Genomic DNA, 19,875 nt, shown 5'->3' on the forward strand with positions numbered 1-19,875 from the left:
ATGAATCTGGGGACAGAGATGGGGGGACATGAATCTGGGGCAGAGATGGGGGGACATGAATCTGGGGGCAGAGATGGGGGACATGAATCTGGGGGCAGAGATGGGGGGACAAGAAACTGGGACAGAGATAGGTGGCATGAATCTGGAGGTAGAGATGGGGGACATGAATCTGGGGCAGAGATGGGGGGACATGAATCTGGGGGCAGAGATAGGTGGCATGAATCTGGAGGTAGAGATGGGGGACATGAATCTGGGGTAGAGATGGGGGGACATAAAACTGGGGGCAGAGATGGAGGGGGGACACGAAACTGGGGGCAGATGAAGGGTGTATATGAAACTGGGGGAGAGATAGAGGGGGGACATATAATTGTGACTGTAGGAGGATTATACTGTATGGGGGCACATGAAAAATGAATGAGAATGGGCGGAGTCAACATAAAAGTGGGTGGAGCTAAATTTGCCACGGCGCGCTACACGCACCGCACATTTTGTCCCTCTTTCAGTTCTTCAAAAGTTGGGAGGTATGGGTATGGCTAACACAGTACAAAAACAAACATTTTCCTTATACCATGATGTCTATATCAACAGAGAAGCAGGCAATGAAAGTGACATTAGAAGCACAGTCTGCACACTTCCCTATTCTCAGACTACATCTGACAGCCACAAACCACAGGCAGCAAGCAATGAATGAAGGGGCTGATGTTTATTATCTCTGGGTCCGCTCATCTTCTGCGGAAGGTGAAATCCGAGCTGTCCCCTCAATCCTGCTGAGTGGTTTCCGTTCGGTCACGTGACCGGGCTCCAGCTCAGCCTGCAGGACGGGGAGCTCCTAACTTACTTAGCATCTAAACTTGAATACTCTGCACAGGCGGCTTCTTAGGGGCTGGACCCTGCCAGACTGGAGATTTTAGGACAGACATTGCTAGAATCCGCTCTTTATTTCTACATTAGGTGTATCCCTTTAAATCATGTCAGAAGGTCCAGTGAAAAGTGATCCTGATGTCAACATCAGTGGAAATAACGGGACAGAAGGAGGATGCAGCGTCCAAGTGCAAGATCCCGACGAGGTAGGAGAGCTCTGCTGCTTGGTGTTGTAATATCTGGCTGTATAATGGATGCACCCTCTGTTTTAGTGTATTGTTTATGCTCTGGGGTAGGCACTAGTGTGATATTATAAGGTATGGGGCATCCAGTTGGCTTTGATTATCTGCTGCAGAAGTGAATCATGGGATTGTTTGCACAGATCCTAAAAATTGACATATTACTTTGTGTTCACCTCTCCCTCTGTTCATTTTGCTGCTGCAGGAAATGCACTTTCCATTGTTTACTTCTGTTTTTTAGGTAAACTTCCTTAGAATGAAGCTGAAGTTTCTAACAAGTCTTAGTAGACCTCTAGGGTGTATGATCCTTGCAGCTGAAGTTCATAAACTAGTTTATAGCCCAAGATCTAGCAGTCAGGTCATTGAATTCCATGGTCACTGGTTAGAATGTGAATCCCTAACATCTCATCCTAGGTGGTGACAGTGGGACTGATCCAAAACTGCTGACTTGTTACAATGTAATGAATTCACTAAACATTAGCAGATAGTGAAGTGTTCTCTCTCTCTCTTAGGAATTTGTCCAGTCCAGAATCTCATTTTCCTTAAATCTTTGCTTGCTCCCCCCCTTTTCTTCATATGCATTTGATTGCAGTCCGTTAACCCTCTCCTAACTGGTGACATTTGAGCTTTAATCCCCAAAATAAATGTATGTCTTTTTGGATGTGATACACAAAGCCTAAGTTCAGACAACATAGAAAAGACATTGGAATCCGTATCAAATCTGCCAAAGCCTGAGGTGACTTGTGGAAAAGCTGAATTTTTTTTTGTTGTTGCAGATTTTTATGTAGTTTTTTGAGCCAAAGCCAGGAGTGGTTTTAGCAGGAGGGAGAAGTATAAAGGTCAGTTCACACAGAGGATTCTGTCCCCGAATCTGGAGCAGATTCCTCCTGTTGGGAAGCAGAGATCGCAGCAAGAGGTGGAAAAAAGAAGCGTTTCTGCTCGATCTTGCCGGAGATACCGCCCACGGCTCAAGACTCCCTCCTGATTAGGCCCATTCATCCTGGCCTGATCAGGAGCGGAAAGCCGCGACGGAATGCTGATTCATCCCATGGCGGCTAGCCATGCGAAAAAGCTGGCAGTGGAAAATAAAGAGGAATCTCCTATTCATTTTCCACCATGTGAACTGACTCGAATTCACACGGAGTAAAATGGTGCGCAATCTGGCACATATACGCGTGTCAGCAGTTTACGCGCTCAAAAATATCCCATTGATTTCAATGGGGGTTACAATTGTATACGGCGCGTAATTTTGTGCCTGTAATTGCTGACATGCGTATACGTGCCAGATTGCGCGCCACTTTATACCGTGTGAACTCCCAGCTACCTTTTATATTTCCCATTTCCTTTGAAGCCAATCTTGGCTTTAGCCACAGCAAAATCTGCAACAAAAAAACCTCAGTTTTTCCACAATGTGTGGCCTCAGCCTCATATTGATATCCGTGTGCTAAAAGAATAAAAAATTCCTGCACTTTCTTACAGCGGTTTCAGTATCAGAAATGGCGCTGAATAGGGTTAAACAGTGTGTTATGACAAACCTAATTCACACCTCCGCATTTCACATTTACATATCCCGCCCACATTTTTTGCGGATGGCATGTGTATCCATTCTCATCAAATTACTGATCAAATGTTTTTGGTCTGTGAAAAAGAAAACGTTCAGTTTTTTTCCACTGTTGCATCACACCAATGAAAGTCTATGGATCCATGACAAAAAAGGAATTGTGGGAATATAGGAATTATTTAAAAAAAAAAAAAAAAAAAAAAGGGGGAAAAAAAAATCCGAAAACAGACAGCACCCTACCAGCAAATGAACAAGAGTTATCAAGATGTTTTAGCTTCTTCCCCAATTGGTTTCAATGTGATACGCGCGTATCACATTGAAACCAATAGGGAAAAAAGCAGCCCATTCATTTCAATGGGGAGCGCACGTATGCCGGCGTTGTTTTAACGTTCAGAATCAGTCAGTGTACACTCAGTGTGAATGCACCTGCTGGGGACACATAGGATGATCTCATAGTCAAAGGAGTTGTCTGGCACCCACACTCTGTACAGATCAGCTGTTACAGCAGTGTCTGAGCGGCTCCTATTCAAGTAACGCTGGGTTCACACTAGCGCCCGGAGTCCGTTCTGCATGCAGAAGACGGAAAGCTGTCAGACCGGGTCCGGACGTGTGCGCCGGTGAGCGTTTTAATCTCTCCGCCACAAAACCGTTTTTTTTAAACCAGACACAGAGTACTGCATGTCCGACACTGTGTCCAATTTTAAAAAAACAGTTTCGCGGCGGAGAGCATAAAACGCTCACGGCCGGACATCTTTCTCACCCATTCAAATGAATGGGTATGAAAGAGTCCTGCAGGTTTCCGTCTCCTGCTCAGTTTTGTGCAGGAAACGGAAACCTGCATGAATGGAGACCGGGTGCAGATGTGAACGAGCCCTTAGCATCCCCATCCACAGCATAGTGCTTAACATAGCTGCACCTGCTCCCCATCGGTTACACTAGATTCACACTAGAGTCTCTCCATCATTTTGGGCCGTATAGTGACCCGAATGGCAGAGAGACCATTTGCTATAAAAGCAGATACCAGCAGACCCCATAAACTATAATAGGGTCTGTTGAGCGTCCATTGGGTTCCCACCAGTTAACCGACAGAGAGAAATGTCCTCTGTGCAGGCAGAATCTGCGGTGGAATCTCCAACGCAGATGTGAACCTAGCCTATGACATCCTTTTTAAAGAGGTAATTCAGGACTTCAACTTCGTTGTCAATCAAGATTGGTGAAGGTCCAACTCCCAAATCCCAAATAAGCCATTTATGGAAGTCATGGTGCATTTGCTTGAATGATACCACTACATAATGTTGGGCACAGTATTAGTTCTGGTGCGGCTGATTGTTAGGGGTGCTAGAAGTAGGGCTGGTTCCAGTCTGATGTATTATTTAGTAGTTGAGAAAAGCTTTATAGGAGTCTCCTGTAAGAATCTCCACAACATGTAATCTTCCACATCTGTAGGGATATTGGATAACTTTGCGGTGTGCAGTCTGATTATTGGTGCTTTGTGTCATTTTAGGAGACAGTGGTGCAAATGATATACAGCTTGTGCACTAGGTTTGATATATTTGGTGCAAATTTCTAGGTATGTTAGATACTTTTCTTTCCACCATACCCTAATACGCAGCTGTGGACCTGTGCGTCAGCAAAAACTATACCAAATAGTGTAAGCTTTGATGTGAATCTATAGCATAATTGCTGCAGGTTTGCCAAAGGTTTCACTCATTGCAATGCAAAGGGTCAAAAGCCATAAAAAAGTGTGTGAAACAGGTCTTGTAAATCTCATCCAGTTTGCTGATATGGTAGCATTCTGCAGGTTTTCTGCTAGCGATTCCATGGTGGGAAATCTGCTGTATGAATATGACCTTAAATGTTTTTAGCCTTGTCTCTTATAATCTGAACTATAATTTTGCTTTCTTGAGTTTCCGCAGTCCGCCCTATATTATAGAACTATTCTTCTTTCAGAAGCTACTCTTGGCTGCTGCCTATGTTTATGATGCTCAGTACAACAGAAACATTCCTTTTGAAACCTCCCCGGAAGCGGTCAGGTAAGTTATAATACATATGTGAGTCAATCTTTGTAAAGCTAAACATCACTTACATTGATACCTTAGTTATAGCATACACAGGGGCGTAATTTTAAGGGGTTCAGAGGGTGCACTCACACCTGGGCCCAGGAGCCTTAGGGGGCCCATAAGCACTGGCATCAGTATTGAGATTGCAGATTCCATCTGGCCCATAAACCAAGGAGACCCACAGATTACCCTAACCACACTAAGGTGGATTAAACTCCTTAGCTCCTGTAACCTTCACTATCAAGAATTCACTGAAGGGATGAGGTAGGGGGCCCCAGACAAAACATTGCAGTGGGGCCCATAAGACTTTAGTTATGCCACTGAGGATACACTTTGGGGCATCACACAGTAAACACATAATTTTATTTTTTAATTTAGTTAAAAGGGTTTTCCAGTAATTGTAACAACCCCTGGAGTGGCTGAAGGAGTTGTAAAATAAAAAGCATACTCACCTGTCCTTGGCGCTCCGTTGTCTGCTACTGGTGCCCTTTACGCCTTGTGCCAGTGCCGTATTGCAGAAAGAGCTTATGGCTCAGTGGCTTCTGAGGTCGCTGGTAAAGAACTGTGATGTGTGTGAGACAACGGAGCACTAAGGATAGGCGAGTTGCCAGGAAAAACCCCTTTAAGAAGGACCTGTCTCCTCTCCTGACCTGTCTATTTCAGCAAATACTTGCATTCCTCATAGTATAACAATTCTGGAGATGTTTTCTGTATGTTGTGTCGATATATCTTCTAAAAAAGCAGCAAAGATTGGCTAGTTGTAACGCCCAGTTGTCCATTTATGTCTAAATTTGTAGCCGGAATAAAAGAGTAACTGTACACAAAGTTAAAGGGGTTTTCCCATCTTCTTGTTTCAGCAGCTTTGCCTGCTGTCTCCTCTTCTCACTTCCTGTATTCCCTCCCAGCTTGCTAAACAAGACACTATGAAGTATCACATACTTATGATTACTAGAAATCTTATATAAATGCAGATCAGATAATATGCACATGCTTGTAGAGAACAGACTCAGTGTTATCTGTGTGTTTACATAGAGAGATAACAGACAGAGCTTTATCAGCAAACTACAATTAGCTGAACTGATTGTCCTGCCAGCAAAGCTGTAGATAACAGTGAGAGCAGTGAGTGACATCACTCGTCCTGTCACACAGGTCTGGCGCTATGGAAAAGCTGTGTAAACAATAGGAGGAATAATTTCACATAGCAGGCAAACAAAGCAGTATTGCAAAAGCGATATATTTAGAAAAAGTCTTCAATTTACATAAGCTACCAGTATAGATAGGAATTCACTGATTTCAAACAAATGTGTGTATATTAGAAAGTTCACAGAGGGACAAATGACACTATCTGCCCACATTGACCTCTTTGTCCAGTTAGTTACTAAGAGTTTGAGAGAGATGGAAAAGACAGGCAAAAAATTTGGTGTGTCAAACCTGGATAGGGAGGAGATGGCTGCCCTGCTTGGTCTAGAGAAGGATCACAATTTGGTCCTTAAACCGGCGGACAAGGGGGGCAATGTCGTGGCCCTTGACAGGGAGAAATACACTGACATGTGTTAGTCTATTCTTAAGGATACTAGTTGTTATACCATAATTGAGAAAGAAATGGTTCATGGGTTTATTTTGGAATTCAGGACCATTTTGGAGGATGCCCTCCAAAAGGGACTTATTGACAAAAGTGAGAGGGACTTCATGGCGCCTCGACATCCAGTCATGGCCTCCTTCTACACCCTACCAAAAATTCATAAAGGGGTTGCCCCATTAAGGGGCAGACCCATTGTGTCCCAGATAGGAAGCCTGACCCAAAATGCTAGTAAATATCTGGACACGATTTTAAGACCATTCGTGCTGGGTCTGGCTTCCTATACTAGGGACAGTATGGATGTTCTTAATAAATTGGAGGGTGTGGTTTTAGAGGCGGGTACATCATTTGCCAGTCTGGATGTCGAGGCGCTCTATTCCTCCATCCCACATGCTAAAGGGTATGAGGCTATCAATTATTATCTTAGATCAAGGAAAATACAGTTGTGGGACCATAACACCTTTGTCCTACAGCTGTTGAGTTTCATCCTAGAAAGAAATGTGTTTACATTTGAGGGGCGGACCTTCCACCAGCTGAGGGGTACAGCGATGGGGAGCCCGGTGGCCCCCACGTACGCTAACCTATACCTCGGCTGGTGGGAGGAAACCGTAGTGCACTCAGAAGACAATGTCAATTGGTCAGAGCATATTGATCTGTGGATCAGATATATCGACGACATTCTCATTCTATGGAAAGGGTCGAAACTGGAATTTGAATTATTCGTGGAGAATCTCAATATGAATGATTTGGGATTGAGATTCACGGCAGAATTTAATAGTGATTCCATTACATTTTTAGATCTGAGACTGAGCCGTCAGAGGGATGGAAGGATAAATACAGTGGTCCATAGGAAAGCTACATCAACAAACAGCTTTTTGAATTGGCTAAGTTGTCATCCGGAGCCCCTTAAGAAGGGGATTCCGGTGGGCCAATTTTTAAGGGCCAGACGCAATTGTTCTACTTACACAGACTTCCTATGTGAATCAGAAGAACTCTCTACACGATTTTCAAATAGGGGATTCCCTAAGCCTGTCATAAAAAGAGCTTTTGATAGGGCAAGAAGAACAGAACGCAGGGAGCTATTGGTACCTCGTAGCAGAACAGAGGAAAAGGGTCCAGTCAGAATTATTGGTAATTTTGATACGCATCATGGCGAGGTTAGAAAATTACTATCTAGGCACTGGAGTATTTTGGAGGCAGATCCGGATTTAGCAAATGAGATCGGTGATAGACCAAATGTCACCTTTAGACGTGGAAAGAATCTGAAGGACAGATTAGTGCATAGTTGCCTACCTAGAGCCCTGCAAGATGGCAATTGGCTTACACAGTGTAAGCCTTTGGGGACATACAAATGCGGCAGGTGCACTGCGTGCCCCTTTGTTAACAGTAACCCTAGGTTTTCTAGTCCATCCACGGGGGCTATCTTTGAATGTAGGGAATTTGCCAACTGCTCTACCATGGGGGTGGTGTACCTCCTTAGTTGTCCATGTCCACTTGTATATGTAGGGAAAACCAAAAGACAGCTGAGGAGACGTATACGAGACCACATTTGTGACATACAGAATGGTAGAGATACCCCCGTTGCACGTCACTTCTCTGCATGTCATGCAGGAGATATGCATGGGGTACAGGTGCAGGTGATAGAAGTTGTGAAGCCACCTCCCAGGGGGGGTGATTGGGACAGATTCATATTGAAAAAGGAGGCAAAATGGATTTTTAAACTAGACACTATATCACCAAAGGGACTGAACGAACAACTGGACTTTACTTGCTTTATAGAATAAAACACCTTTTTCTTAGAATGGTGCCTACACGGACATTTAACTCTGCATATGGGTACTCTTAGATTGGCTTTCCAATGAGATAACGCATGGTGTTGAATAAAACCTTTTAGACTATTCAGATGGAATCTATTTTACATAAACGTGTCCGGCATGATATGCTGTTGTCCCAATATAATATGGTTCTCCTACTCAATATTCTTACAGGTCTGCTATTTCACACCTTAGTTCTCCCCCTTTTCATCCTCTTGCTGCATGTTACTAATGACTGCAGCATTTAGGTTGTTATATCTGGTTATTGGTGATATTTACCTTTGCTCATGTATTTTTGGTATATATATAAAAGGGGCGCTCTATTTAGGGGGATAATTGTTCCCGGATACGTCCCAATAACACTCAAAAAGAGGATAGAAGAAAGGGAAAAGGAGAAAAAAAGAAAAAGAAAAGAAATTTTAAAAAAAATTTTTTTTTTTTAGTTTTTTTTAATATGTATGTGGATCTATTGATCCAGGCTTGGTAGCGCTTTAGAATATGGGGGCCGTTCACATGCATAGACGCAGGTACCGTATATTGGTAGCGTGCTGACTGTGAAAAGGTTTGGCACGATGTAGAATGTAATGCGCATGTGTGAAGAAACAGAACGGTATAATCCTCTGCGCTTGGACTGAAGTTCAGCCTAGTGGGTGGTACATTGTAATGCATGAGGGAGATGTGCCCCACGTGGGCTAGGGGAGTGACATGGAAGAGGTGTGTTTTCAGCATGATGGAGATTGGATCACAACAGCCTGGAGGGCGGAGTAGGAGGTTTAAAAGATCTGTGTGGAGCAGGGCAACTCACCGCTGAATCTTTGAGCGGCGGTCCTGCCAGCGGTCAGCACACCACACCGCTATCATGTGTTACAGTGTTAAGCTGTTTATTTTGTGAAGTGAGAAAAAGACCCCTGATGACTCTTTTTAATAGAAGAAACGCTGCGTAGGGTCATAAATTCCCAGTTAGTCAGTGGACTTATCATCCAGTTCAGCATTTGTACGGTGACCTGACTGTCAGTGCCTCTCTCCTCTCTGTTGGCGTGGCAATAGGCCAGTAACCTCAGAGGGGGGGAGTGATTTGCTGGCAGTTCACGCTTTGGGTCCTGTTCACAAGTTGCTGTTTGGAAAAAAGCCACTGTGGTTTATTAGGGAGTGAGGGTTTCAATATCCTATAGGGCATATATAGGTGTATATACAATTGCCCCTCCCTAGTTATTTCTTCACTTTTGTATGGACTGAACAGGTGGAACACAATCATTTTGTTTTACTTTTTGGATTGGTTTTAAAGGATATCAATAAAAGTGAAATTTTATGTGTTTATTTTTTTGGGCAGATAGTGTCATTTGTTCCTCTGTGAACAGTATAGATAGGATCCTTGAGATGGGACAACCCCTTTAAGACAAGATGCACAATTGTTTACTAAAATAGACATGTCAGAAATGGTGACAGGCAGAGGCGTAACGCAAGGTTCCTGGGCCCCAATGTAAAATGTGTACCAGGCTCCAAACTATAACTTAATATTAAAGGGATTTTAAACTAAAGGCACGTAGGAATAGCCTTTATAAAGGCTATTCATCTCCTACCTTTAACTTGAAGGTCCACGCCACCGTTTTTTAATTTCTCTTCTTCTTTATGCTAATTATGTTTAGAAAGCACAGGGAGCCTTCCCCCCAGGCTCTGAGCACAGCCTTGTCATTCATCCAGCACTGCCTTTCTTCTGCTCCGTTGGCCAATGTTCTCCTCTTCTTACAGGAGACTACTGCAAAATGGGCGACAGAACAGCCGACTTTGCATGTCCACCGGCCATTTTGTGGTGGTCTCGTGTTGAACTTGTTCCGCACAAATCAAAAGCGATACTATTATACTGTTGAGTTGTGTAGAGAATTCAGAGATTAATAAATGAATGTGCTGCAACATAATAAACACCTATCCCTCCCAGCATCTGGCTTTCCTACAGTGTCACCTTTGGGCCTTTTAGCTTTCACCCAGTGGCATAACTACCACCATAGCAGACCTCAGAGTATAATAATTGTTTATGGGTGTCCACAGTGGGACATAATAGTGTGTGCAGTGGCCACTATGGGGCATAATACTGTGTGCAGGGGCCACTATGGGGGATAATACTGTGTGCAGGGGCCACTATTGGGGATAACACTGTGTGCAGGGGCCACAATGGGGGATAATACTGTGTGCAGGGGCCACTGTTGGGGATAATACTGTGTGCAGGGGCCACTATTGGGGATAATACTGTGTGCAGGGGCCACTGTTGGGGATAATACTGTGTGCAGGGGCCACTATGGGGGATAATACTGTGTGCAGGAGCCACTATGGGGGATAATACTGTGTGCAGGGGCCACTATGGGGGATAATACTGTGTGCAGGGGTCACTATGGGGGATAATACTGTGTGCAGGGGTCACTATGGGGGATAATACTATGTGCAGGGGCCACTATGGGGGATAATACTGTGTGAAGGGGCCACCATGGGGCATAATAGAATGCACAGGAATGCGTAGGAGGGTGTCTGTCAAGGTCTTCGGTGTCGGTCGAGGGGGGGAGGGGGCCATGTCAAAAGTTCGCCACGAGGCCCCGCCATTCCTAGTTACGCCACTGCTTTCACCATATGCCCTGGGGGACTGATTGTGTCTCAGTAGCCAGGTGGGGTGTGCCGACAACATGACGCAATGTCCTGGAACACGTGATATCAACTAGGAGGCTGGAAGAGGGCGCAGCGGGCCACTATAGCCTAGGAAAAGTGGCCATAGTGTGTATTATGTTGCCACTCCTACTTTAGCCCTCCACTTATTATATAGAGTCTGAAAAAACTCCAGACAAATAATAGTGGCTTATGGACGATGGACCCTAAAAGTTCATCTCAAAAACTTTGGTGGATTCTGGTTTGATCCAAACGGCTCACTCCTCTCTAGTCGTGATCAGCCTAAGGACACACTTTCAGATTTTTCTATGCTATTGTTGAAGTGGAAACCATAAAGGATGAGTACCTATAAATGACAGAGGTAAAATATATCTCCTCTATTTCTACTTCATTCTACAGTCAGAAGCCCAGCAGTGTGTTAAGAAGACACCATACAGTACACCCGGTGGTTTTGGGTGTTTTTTTGGTGACTGATTTATAATAAAGTCTCTCAAAGTACAAACTGTTTCTCGTATAACCTTGTCAGCATTAAGTGTAACGTGTGTTATGTTCTGGCATCACAGTTGTTATTCTGTATCAGATCCTGAATTTCTAATGCATTTTTGAGTCCAGTTATTTCTGGATAATATTTCTAGTAAAGTTCACTAAACTCAAGGTTTTATCACCTCTGCCATCTATGTCTTCATGTAGACGGCTCTTCAATCTGAAATTCATGAACTTTCTGTTTTTCAGATGAGGTGAGAACTTTTTTTTTTATTTTTTTAAAGGGGCTCTATCAGCAAAATCATGCTGATAGAGCCCCACATATGCGTGAATAGCCTTTAAAAAGGTTATTCAGGCACCACTAAAGTTATATTAAACTACCCCCCCCCCCCCCCCAGTTTTAAAAATAATACCCTAAAAAAGAATGTGATCAACTTACCCATCGTCCCATCGTGCACGGTGGGCGGGCATTCAGGGTGTGCCGTCTTCTTCATCCACACCTCCTCTTCCTGCGATGTACTCGGGTCCTGTCTTCCTCTGGCGCTCGCGAACTGACATTGCAATTTTTTGCAATGTCAGTTCGCGAGCGCCGGAGGAAGACAGGACCCGAGGACATCGCAGGAAGAGGAGGCGTGGATGAAGAAGACGGCGGACTCACATATCAGTAACCCATATGTAAAGCACACAGGGGTTAATGTGAGGGACATGATGGGGTTAACTGCTATTACTATAAGGCACATGGAGTTACTAAGCTGTAATATACATAACCATACGTTTTATTCACAACCGAGGATAAAAGTATGGACCCAGTGGCATGAGCATACCTCCCAACTTTTGAAGACTCGAAAGAGGGACAAAATGTGCGGTGCATGTAGCGCGCCGTGGCAAATTTAGCCCCGCCCAATTTTGTGTTGACTCCGCCCACTCATTAATTTTTCATGTGCCCGCACACAGTATAATCCTCCTACAGTCACCCGTAAATTATATGTCCCCCCTCTATCTCTCCCCCAGTTTCATATACACCCTTCATCTGCCCCCAGATTCATGTCCCCCCATCTCTGCCCCCAGTGTCATGTCCCCCATCTCTGCCCCCAGTGTCATGTCCCCCATCTCTGCCCCCAGTGTCATGTCCCCCATCTCTGCCCCCAGTTTCATGTCACTCCATCTCTGCCCCCAGATTCATGTCCCCCCATCTCTGCCCCCAGTGTCATGTCCCCCATCTCTGCCCACAGTGTCATGTCCCCCATCTCTGCCCCCAATTTCATGTCACTCCATCTCTGCCCCCAGATTCATGTCCTCCACATCTCTGCCCCCAGATTAATGTCCCCACATCTCTGCCCCCAGTGTCATGCCGTCCTCTCCTTCATCTGCCCCCAGTTTCATGTTCCACATTACACTTACCTTCTCCTTCGCTCCCTCGCCGCTCTCTGCGCACCTCTCTCTCTCTCTCGCTGACACAGTTGTAGACGTGATGTGACATCATCACATCACGTCTACACAGCCAGTACACGGCGTGCAGCGGCGAAGCAAGGAGCTGACCTGTGTCAGCTCCTTGCTTTAGCCGCGTATGTGTTCAACTCAGATCTGCGTCCTCTGGATGCAGATCTGAGTTGAAATCGGGACATACCTCCCTCCAACCGGGACCGCGGGACATGTCACTGAAATCGTGAATGTCCCGTGGAAATCGGGACGGTTGGGAGGTATGCATGAGGGCGGGTTCACACCTGTTCCCTGGTCTCCGCTTTCAGGTTTCCGTCTTCTGCCCGAGAAACTGGACAGGAGACGGAAACCGGCAGTCACTTTTTAAACCCATTCATTTGAATGAGTTTGCAAAGTGTCCACCCGTGAGTGTTTTGTGGATCTCCATGGCGAAATCATTTTCTTTTAACCCCCATGCTTAACCCCGCCCCCACTGGGCTATAGAAAAATTGTCTTGCTGAAACTGGTCCCTGGTGGAAAAAGGTTGGGGACCACTGGTCTAGAGTATAATAGTTTTTTTGCGTTTTTTTTAGACTTTACTATTTTTACAACCACTGGGCTATGCAAGTTGCCACCTATATTTGTATCACAGTTGACTTGGCACTGGCCATTTTTGAAGAACCTGCAGTTTATCAGCTCCCATTTCTGGTAAGCATCAAATTCTATGATTGTTTTTTATATGATGCAGAGATAGAAAATTGTGTTGCGTTGATATCTCTGAATTGTACTATTGTAATTCCAGGCTACAGCGATAGTTGAGGTCTTCTGCTTACTAGCTTTCTTTGGCCGACTTGTACATTTCAGTAAAGTCACTCCTCGTAACGTTTTCTGGAAGGACACAAAAAATATTTGTGTAATGGTCACGATATTTGTAAGTATTCCAGCAATTCTATCTCTTTGGGATTAATAGTCACTCTAATTTTTTGTTTTTTTAAATATGTGTGTGTGTGGCTCTTTTTAAAAAAAAACAGTGGCGCTAGGTTACTGCAACCCTGTGCTTATTACTTAAATAGGAACGAATCTGCTTCCAAGGAGCAGCCGATTGATGTGGGGTCTTAGGTGCTGGACTCCCACTGATCAGATGCTGATGGCTTATTCTATGGATAGGCATTCAGTGTAAAAACCACTGGGGAGCATGGACAACCCGTTGTGTTGGTAAATGCTTAAATAATGTCTTATTAGAAGGCTTAAAACTTCCTGGGGAAGATTTACATTTTACACAATTTTTTTTTTTTTTACGCCATAAAAATTAAGTGACGTTTTTCAGCTTTTCTAGCCATTCCATGAAAAAGGGGAGCAGCAAGGGCCTGTAGCATGCGGTCAGGTACACAAACTACCAGAGGATGCACCTGATTTATGACAAAGCTCTGTCTTGTCATAAATCGGACTAATTCTACATGCGGTGCAGAGATCATCAGGACTTCAGGACTAGTGTATAATACTCCAGTCTTGATGACTCTCCCCCCCCCCCCCCGCATGTTGCTTCTCAAAATACAAAAAACAGAAATATTTTTTGTATCAACTCAAAATATTTGATTATCAAATTTTTACAATGTATAGAACAGTAACCCAGATATTTGGCTATTTTTTATTATGTACAGCTCAACTTAGTGGATTTGATTATCTATGGCTCCTTGCTCATTGCTCACATACATATTGTCCGATGGTCTAGAGTATTGCGTCCGATTTACTTGGTGAATTTTGCTGAAAGTCGACAGGTAAGATTTTCTGTTACGATCACTTATCTACTGCAGATATAAAGTATAGGACACCGATTCTTATACTCATCAAGTTACCGTTAGTTTCCTGATTGGATACAGAACCAAGACTGGGGGAAAATCCATCTTGGAGATTGATGTGATGTGACCACCGCCTATAAGACATACACTATATATATATATATATATATATATATATATATATATATATATATATATATATATATATATATTAGAATACAACATAAGAGATACAAAATGGAGGATTACCTCTAATATGCCACTGTAATTTATGGATAAATAAAGATGTAAAGGCTATCCAGTATTTGTTAATGGAGAGATTTAGCAATGTAGTGTCTTAAAAATTCAGATAACGATTGATAATGTGATAAAGGATAACCAATACTCACCTGCTAAGTGCCCCCCCCCCCCCCTAGTCTTTGTTTACTTGTCTTGTGATGATGACATCACTCATACCTGTGCTCATCCAATACCTGACCTCGGCCGTTTTGTGCACCATCACCACTGAGACCTCTGAACTTCATCGCTGTAGCAAAGTGAACAAAGATCTTCTGAGTTTCTGGATTATCAGTGTGGGTGATTTAATAGGAGAATGAGTTCCTTGGCCGTGTGTTGTCTGTGATCCATGAAAAAATAGAACGTGCTTTATTTTTTTCACTGGTTCATGTTCATGGACCAATCCACCCATAAAGATGAACGGGACTGTAAAGAAAAAAGAAAAGAAAACACCTCACAGATCCATATAAGCAGAGCATTACGTTTTTTTTAGTCTACCACTGTGACTGTTGGTAAATCCCTTTAGTAGTCCACATAACTGTAGTCGGCTCTTGAGGTAGGTATGAGGATTTCTGAAAATGTTTTTTTTTTTTTCTGTACAATCTGCAGATCCGTCGCGCGTTCCGTAGCATCAGAAACACATTACCAGAGATCCTCTATGTCTTCCTCCTTTTCATGTTTAGTGTCCTCATGTTTTCACTGATGGCGCAGAAACTTTTTGAACCCAGGTAACAATGTATATCACTATTTATCCTTGGGTTAATGTTCACTATATTGCATATATTCTAGTGCTGTAACAAAGGACTCCGGGAGGAGGGGCGATCCGTCTGCTGGTAACCCCATTGATCTCATGACCTTAATCTACAAAGGAGTTTTCCCTCAAACACAATTTATTAACCCTAAACTGGCTAGGTGATGTGTGTGATCCCCGGGGGTTCCTCTGCTGAGAACCCGAACCCACCACAAGAATGAGGGTGACCTGTCAGCCATTTGAGTGGAGTGATGGTCGCACATGACCGTTGCTGCTCTATTCAGTACTGTATAGACAGACGAAAATAGCAAAGTACAGTATTCAGCGGTTTTTGTCAGTTTTATAGACTGGGTAAAGCACCATTACGGGATCCTGTTCTGATGATCAATGTTAGATCCCCACCATTTAGACTCGTATCACCTACACCAGGGGTAGGGAACATACGGCTCTCCAGCTGTTGTAAAACTACAACTCCCAGCATGCATACTAGTTCTGTTGTTCTTGGAACTCCCAGGGAAGTGAATGGAGCATGATGGGAGTTGTAGTTTCACAGCAGCTGGAGAGCCGAAGGTTCCCTACCCCTGACCTACACTAACATGTGGGTAGGTAATAAGTAGAGATGAGCGAACAGTGTTCTATCGAACACATGTTCGATCGGATATCAGGGTGTTCGCCATGTTCGAATCGAATCGAACACCGCGTGGTAAAGTGCGCCAAAATTCGATTCCCCTCCCACCTTCCCTGGCGCCTTTTTTGCACCAATAACAGCGCAGGGGAGGTGGGACAGGAACTACGACACTGGGGGCATTGAAAAAAATTGGAAAAAGTCATTGGCTGCCGAAATCAGGTGACCTCCATTTTAGACGAATAGTGGATTTCAAATCCGGGTCATATGAGAATGTGAACTTTGTGACTATGAGACAGGGATAGCTGTACAGGCAGGGATAGCTAGGGATAACCTTTATTTAGGGGGGAATGTTATTAAAAATAACTTTTTGGGGCTCTATCGGGTGTGTAATTGTGATTTTTGTGAGATAAACTTTTTCCCATAGGGATGCATTGGCCAGCGCTGATTGGCCGAATTCCGTACTCTGGCCAATCAGTGCTGGCCAATGCATTCTATTAGCTTGATGAAGCAGAGTGTGCACAAGGGTTCAAGCGCACCCTCGGCTCTGATGTAGCAGAGCTGAGGCTGCACAAGGGTTCAAGCGCACCCTCGGCTCTGATGTAGGAGAGCCGAGGGTGCACTTGAACCCTTGTGCACCCTCGGCTCTGCTACATCAGAGCCGAGGGTGCGCTTGAACCCTTGTGCACACTCTGCTTCATCAAGCTAATAGAATGCATTGGCCAGCGCTGATTGGCCAATGCATTCTATTAGCCCGATGAAGTAGAGCTGAATGTGTGTGCTAAGCACACACATTCAGCTCTACTTCATCGGGCTAATAGAATGCATTGGCCAGCGCTGATTGGCCAGAGTACGGAATTCGGCCAATCAGCGCTGGCTCTGCTGGAGGAGGCGGAGTCTAAGATCGCTCCACACCAGTCTCCATTCAGGTCCGACCTTAGACTCCGCCTCCTCCAGCAGAGCCAGCGCTGATTGGCCGAATTCCGTACTCTGGCCAATCAGCACTGGCTAATGCATTGTATTGGCGTGATGAAGCAGTGCTGAATGTGTGTGCTTAACACACACATTCAGCTCTACTTCATCGGGCTAATAGAATGCATTGGCCAATCAGCGCTGGCCAATGCATTCTATTAGCGTGAACTGAGTTTGCACAGGGGTTCTAGTGCACCCTCGGCTCTGCTACATCAGATTGCTACATCTGATGTAGCAGTGCCGAGTGTGCATCAGATGTGTAGTTGAGCAAAACTGACTCAGCACTGCTAAGTCTCTGCATTCGCATAGGAATGCATTGGCCAGCCTTCGGCCAATCAGCGCTGGCTCTGCCGGAGGAGGCGGAGTCTAAGGTCGGACCTGAATGGAGACTGGTGTGGAGCGATCTTAGACTCCGCCTCCTCCAGCAGAGCCAGCGCTGATTGGTCGAGTTCCGTACTCTGGCCAATCAGCACTGGCCAATGCATTTCTATGGGGAAAAGTTAGCTTGCGAAAATCGCAAACTGACAGGGATTTCCATGAAATAAAGTGACTTTTATGCCCCCAGACATGCTTCCCCTGCTGTCCCAGTGTCATTCCAGGGTGTTGGTATCATTTCCTGGGGTGTCATAGTGGACTTGGTGACCCTCCAAACACGAATTTGGGTTTCCCCCTTAACGAGTTTATGTTCCCCATAGACTATAATGGGGTTCGAAACCCATTCGAACACTCGAACAGTGAGCGGCTGTTCGAATCGAATTTCGAACCTCGAACATTTTAGTGTTCGCTCATCTCTAGTAATAAGTTATTGTGGGACAACCTATTTAAAGATAGGCATGGCACACCTGTTTTTTTTTCAATGAACATATAACTTCAGTTTCTGGTAACTGGAGAACAATAAATGCACATAATTTGTTATTAAGAGGCATATTAATAAATAATATACGTATAAGAGATTAAGACTGGCGAATGAAATGCTAATGTCTTGATACATCTCCTCCAGAGAGTTGAGCGTTTTTTACTATTGGATTCACAAATGTCAATCCTCCGTGAACTAAACTGGCTGGATTACAGTCTAATACATTTTGCATACACTGTAGCAAGTGATCCTAAGTGGGAAACATATATTTATAGTGCTTTCCCTTAAGTAAATTCAGTCTTGTCTTATGGCAGTGTAGTATTTCTGTTCGGCTTTGTATCTCTGGTTACTTGACAGATCATCATTATGTTATTTGTAGGAATCTTGTAACAGTTGATGGAGAACGTTACTTCGGAAACTTCCTCGAAGGTGTGTTTAATCTTTACGTGTTGGTGACTACTGCGAACAGCCCTGATGTCATGTAAGTACAGCATAATCCTACTAATCCTACTCCTACTAATATTATAAATTTGTTACTCAATCACGCAAAAACGGCTGAACGGATGTGGCTGAAATTTAGCACATAGATAGATAGGAACCCCGATTAAAACATAGGCTACTTTTTATCCCAGTAAATGACGTCACTACATGACCGTTAAGCACGAATTTACACACACTACGTTTGAGGACCTTTGATGACATCCCATAGGATCACGCTATGTGGTGGGCGGAGCTACATGCTAATTTGGGGGCAGAGCTAAACAGGAGGGAGCCAGACAGTGTGAAAGCTGAAGAAAATGGAGTTTCATAGAAGATCAGGAGAGTATAGAACATACAGGCTGTGTCTGGACAAGAGGAGTATATCGGCTGTAGAGTTTCAGTAAGTAGGACAGGAGAACTGTTGTACATTTCAGCAACATCCGTTCAGCTTTGTCTAACACAGAAGCTGCTCAGACACTTTCGCATAACACAAGTCCTGTATTCAAAATCAGCAGACGTAGCAGAGCTGAGGCAGCGTGCTAGCAGTTTGTGTGCGTAACACAGGGGCATGTGGGCTTTGCACTCTGCTGGGGGGGGGGGAGGGTGAACTGTGTCAAATTTCACCAGCAGTCATTCAGCCATGTCTAACACAGACGCTGCTAGGACACTCAGACAAGACAACCCCTCTGATCCAAATTGCCCGATGTAGCCGAGCTGAGGCAGCGCGGTACCACAGCTTGCTCTGCTCTCCATACGGATGTGCATACAGCTGGGGCTACATATGAACACATGTAGTAGAGCCCACACACGTACGCAGGCGGATCACCGCCAACCACATTTGGCTAACTATTAGCGGCTCATCGCCAACAACAACCTGCAGACGAAGTCGCAGGCAGAAGCTGGTACTGTAATAATCTAAATTGAACTACAAAAAAGAAGCCTTATATAAAGTTGGGTTATATGTCATGTAATTAAGTGAAGAATATTAAGAAGGAATTCCTTCTAAGGGTTCATGCCCGTAACCCATTTTTTTGCAGTCCGCATGTCTTCCAAGGTTCTAATTCCATTCCGAAATTATTTTACAGCATGTTCTATTCAGATCGTTTTTGACGGATTCAAGCCACCCAATGCTATCAATGTAAAATGGATGGCTTTTACTGTCTTTACCTGGTGTCCTATTGTTGTATTTCCATTTGTTTCATATGTTATGTCTGTGTACATTTTACTTCCTAGGATGCCAGCTTATGACTACAGCGGGTGGTACTCCATCTTCTTCATAGCCTACATTATTCTTAATACTTATATCTTCATGTCCGTCTTCTTAGCTGTTGTGTACAATAACTACAGAAAACATTTAAAGGTAAGTTAATAAAACTTTTTTTGCTGAGCATTCTTAAAAGAGGTTTTCTGGGACTAAAATATTAATAACCTATACTTAGGATTGGTCA

General features: G+C 44.2%; 1 protein-coding gene across 1 annotated transcript in view; it reads left to right on the forward strand.

The window, feature by feature from the left end:
- Positions 1-881: 881 nt before the first annotated feature.
- The window catches only part of LOC142197285 (two pore channel protein 2-like), a 32,493-nt gene continuing 13,499 nt past the window's right edge, over positions 882-19,875 (forward strand). The window contains exons 1-8 of the mRNA XM_075267458.1: positions 882-1,067; positions 4,612-4,694; positions 13,262-13,376; positions 13,471-13,599; positions 14,330-14,446; positions 15,353-15,471; positions 18,327-18,428; positions 19,661-19,787. Of these exons, the coding sequence (XP_075123559.1) occupies positions 969-1,067; positions 4,612-4,694; positions 13,262-13,376; positions 13,471-13,599; positions 14,330-14,446; positions 15,353-15,471; positions 18,327-18,428; positions 19,661-19,787 (891 nt within the window). The 5' untranslated portion in view covers positions 882-968. The remainder of the gene's footprint in view (positions 1,068-4,611; positions 4,695-13,261; positions 13,377-13,470; positions 13,600-14,329; positions 14,447-15,352; positions 15,472-18,326; positions 18,429-19,660; positions 19,788-19,875) is intronic.

Source organism: Leptodactylus fuscus, chromosome 3 (assembly GCF_031893055.1).
Source record: "Leptodactylus fuscus isolate aLepFus1 chromosome 3, aLepFus1.hap2, whole genome shotgun sequence".
Classification (NCBI taxonomy): Eukaryota; Metazoa; Chordata; class Amphibia; order Anura; family Leptodactylidae; genus Leptodactylus; species Leptodactylus fuscus.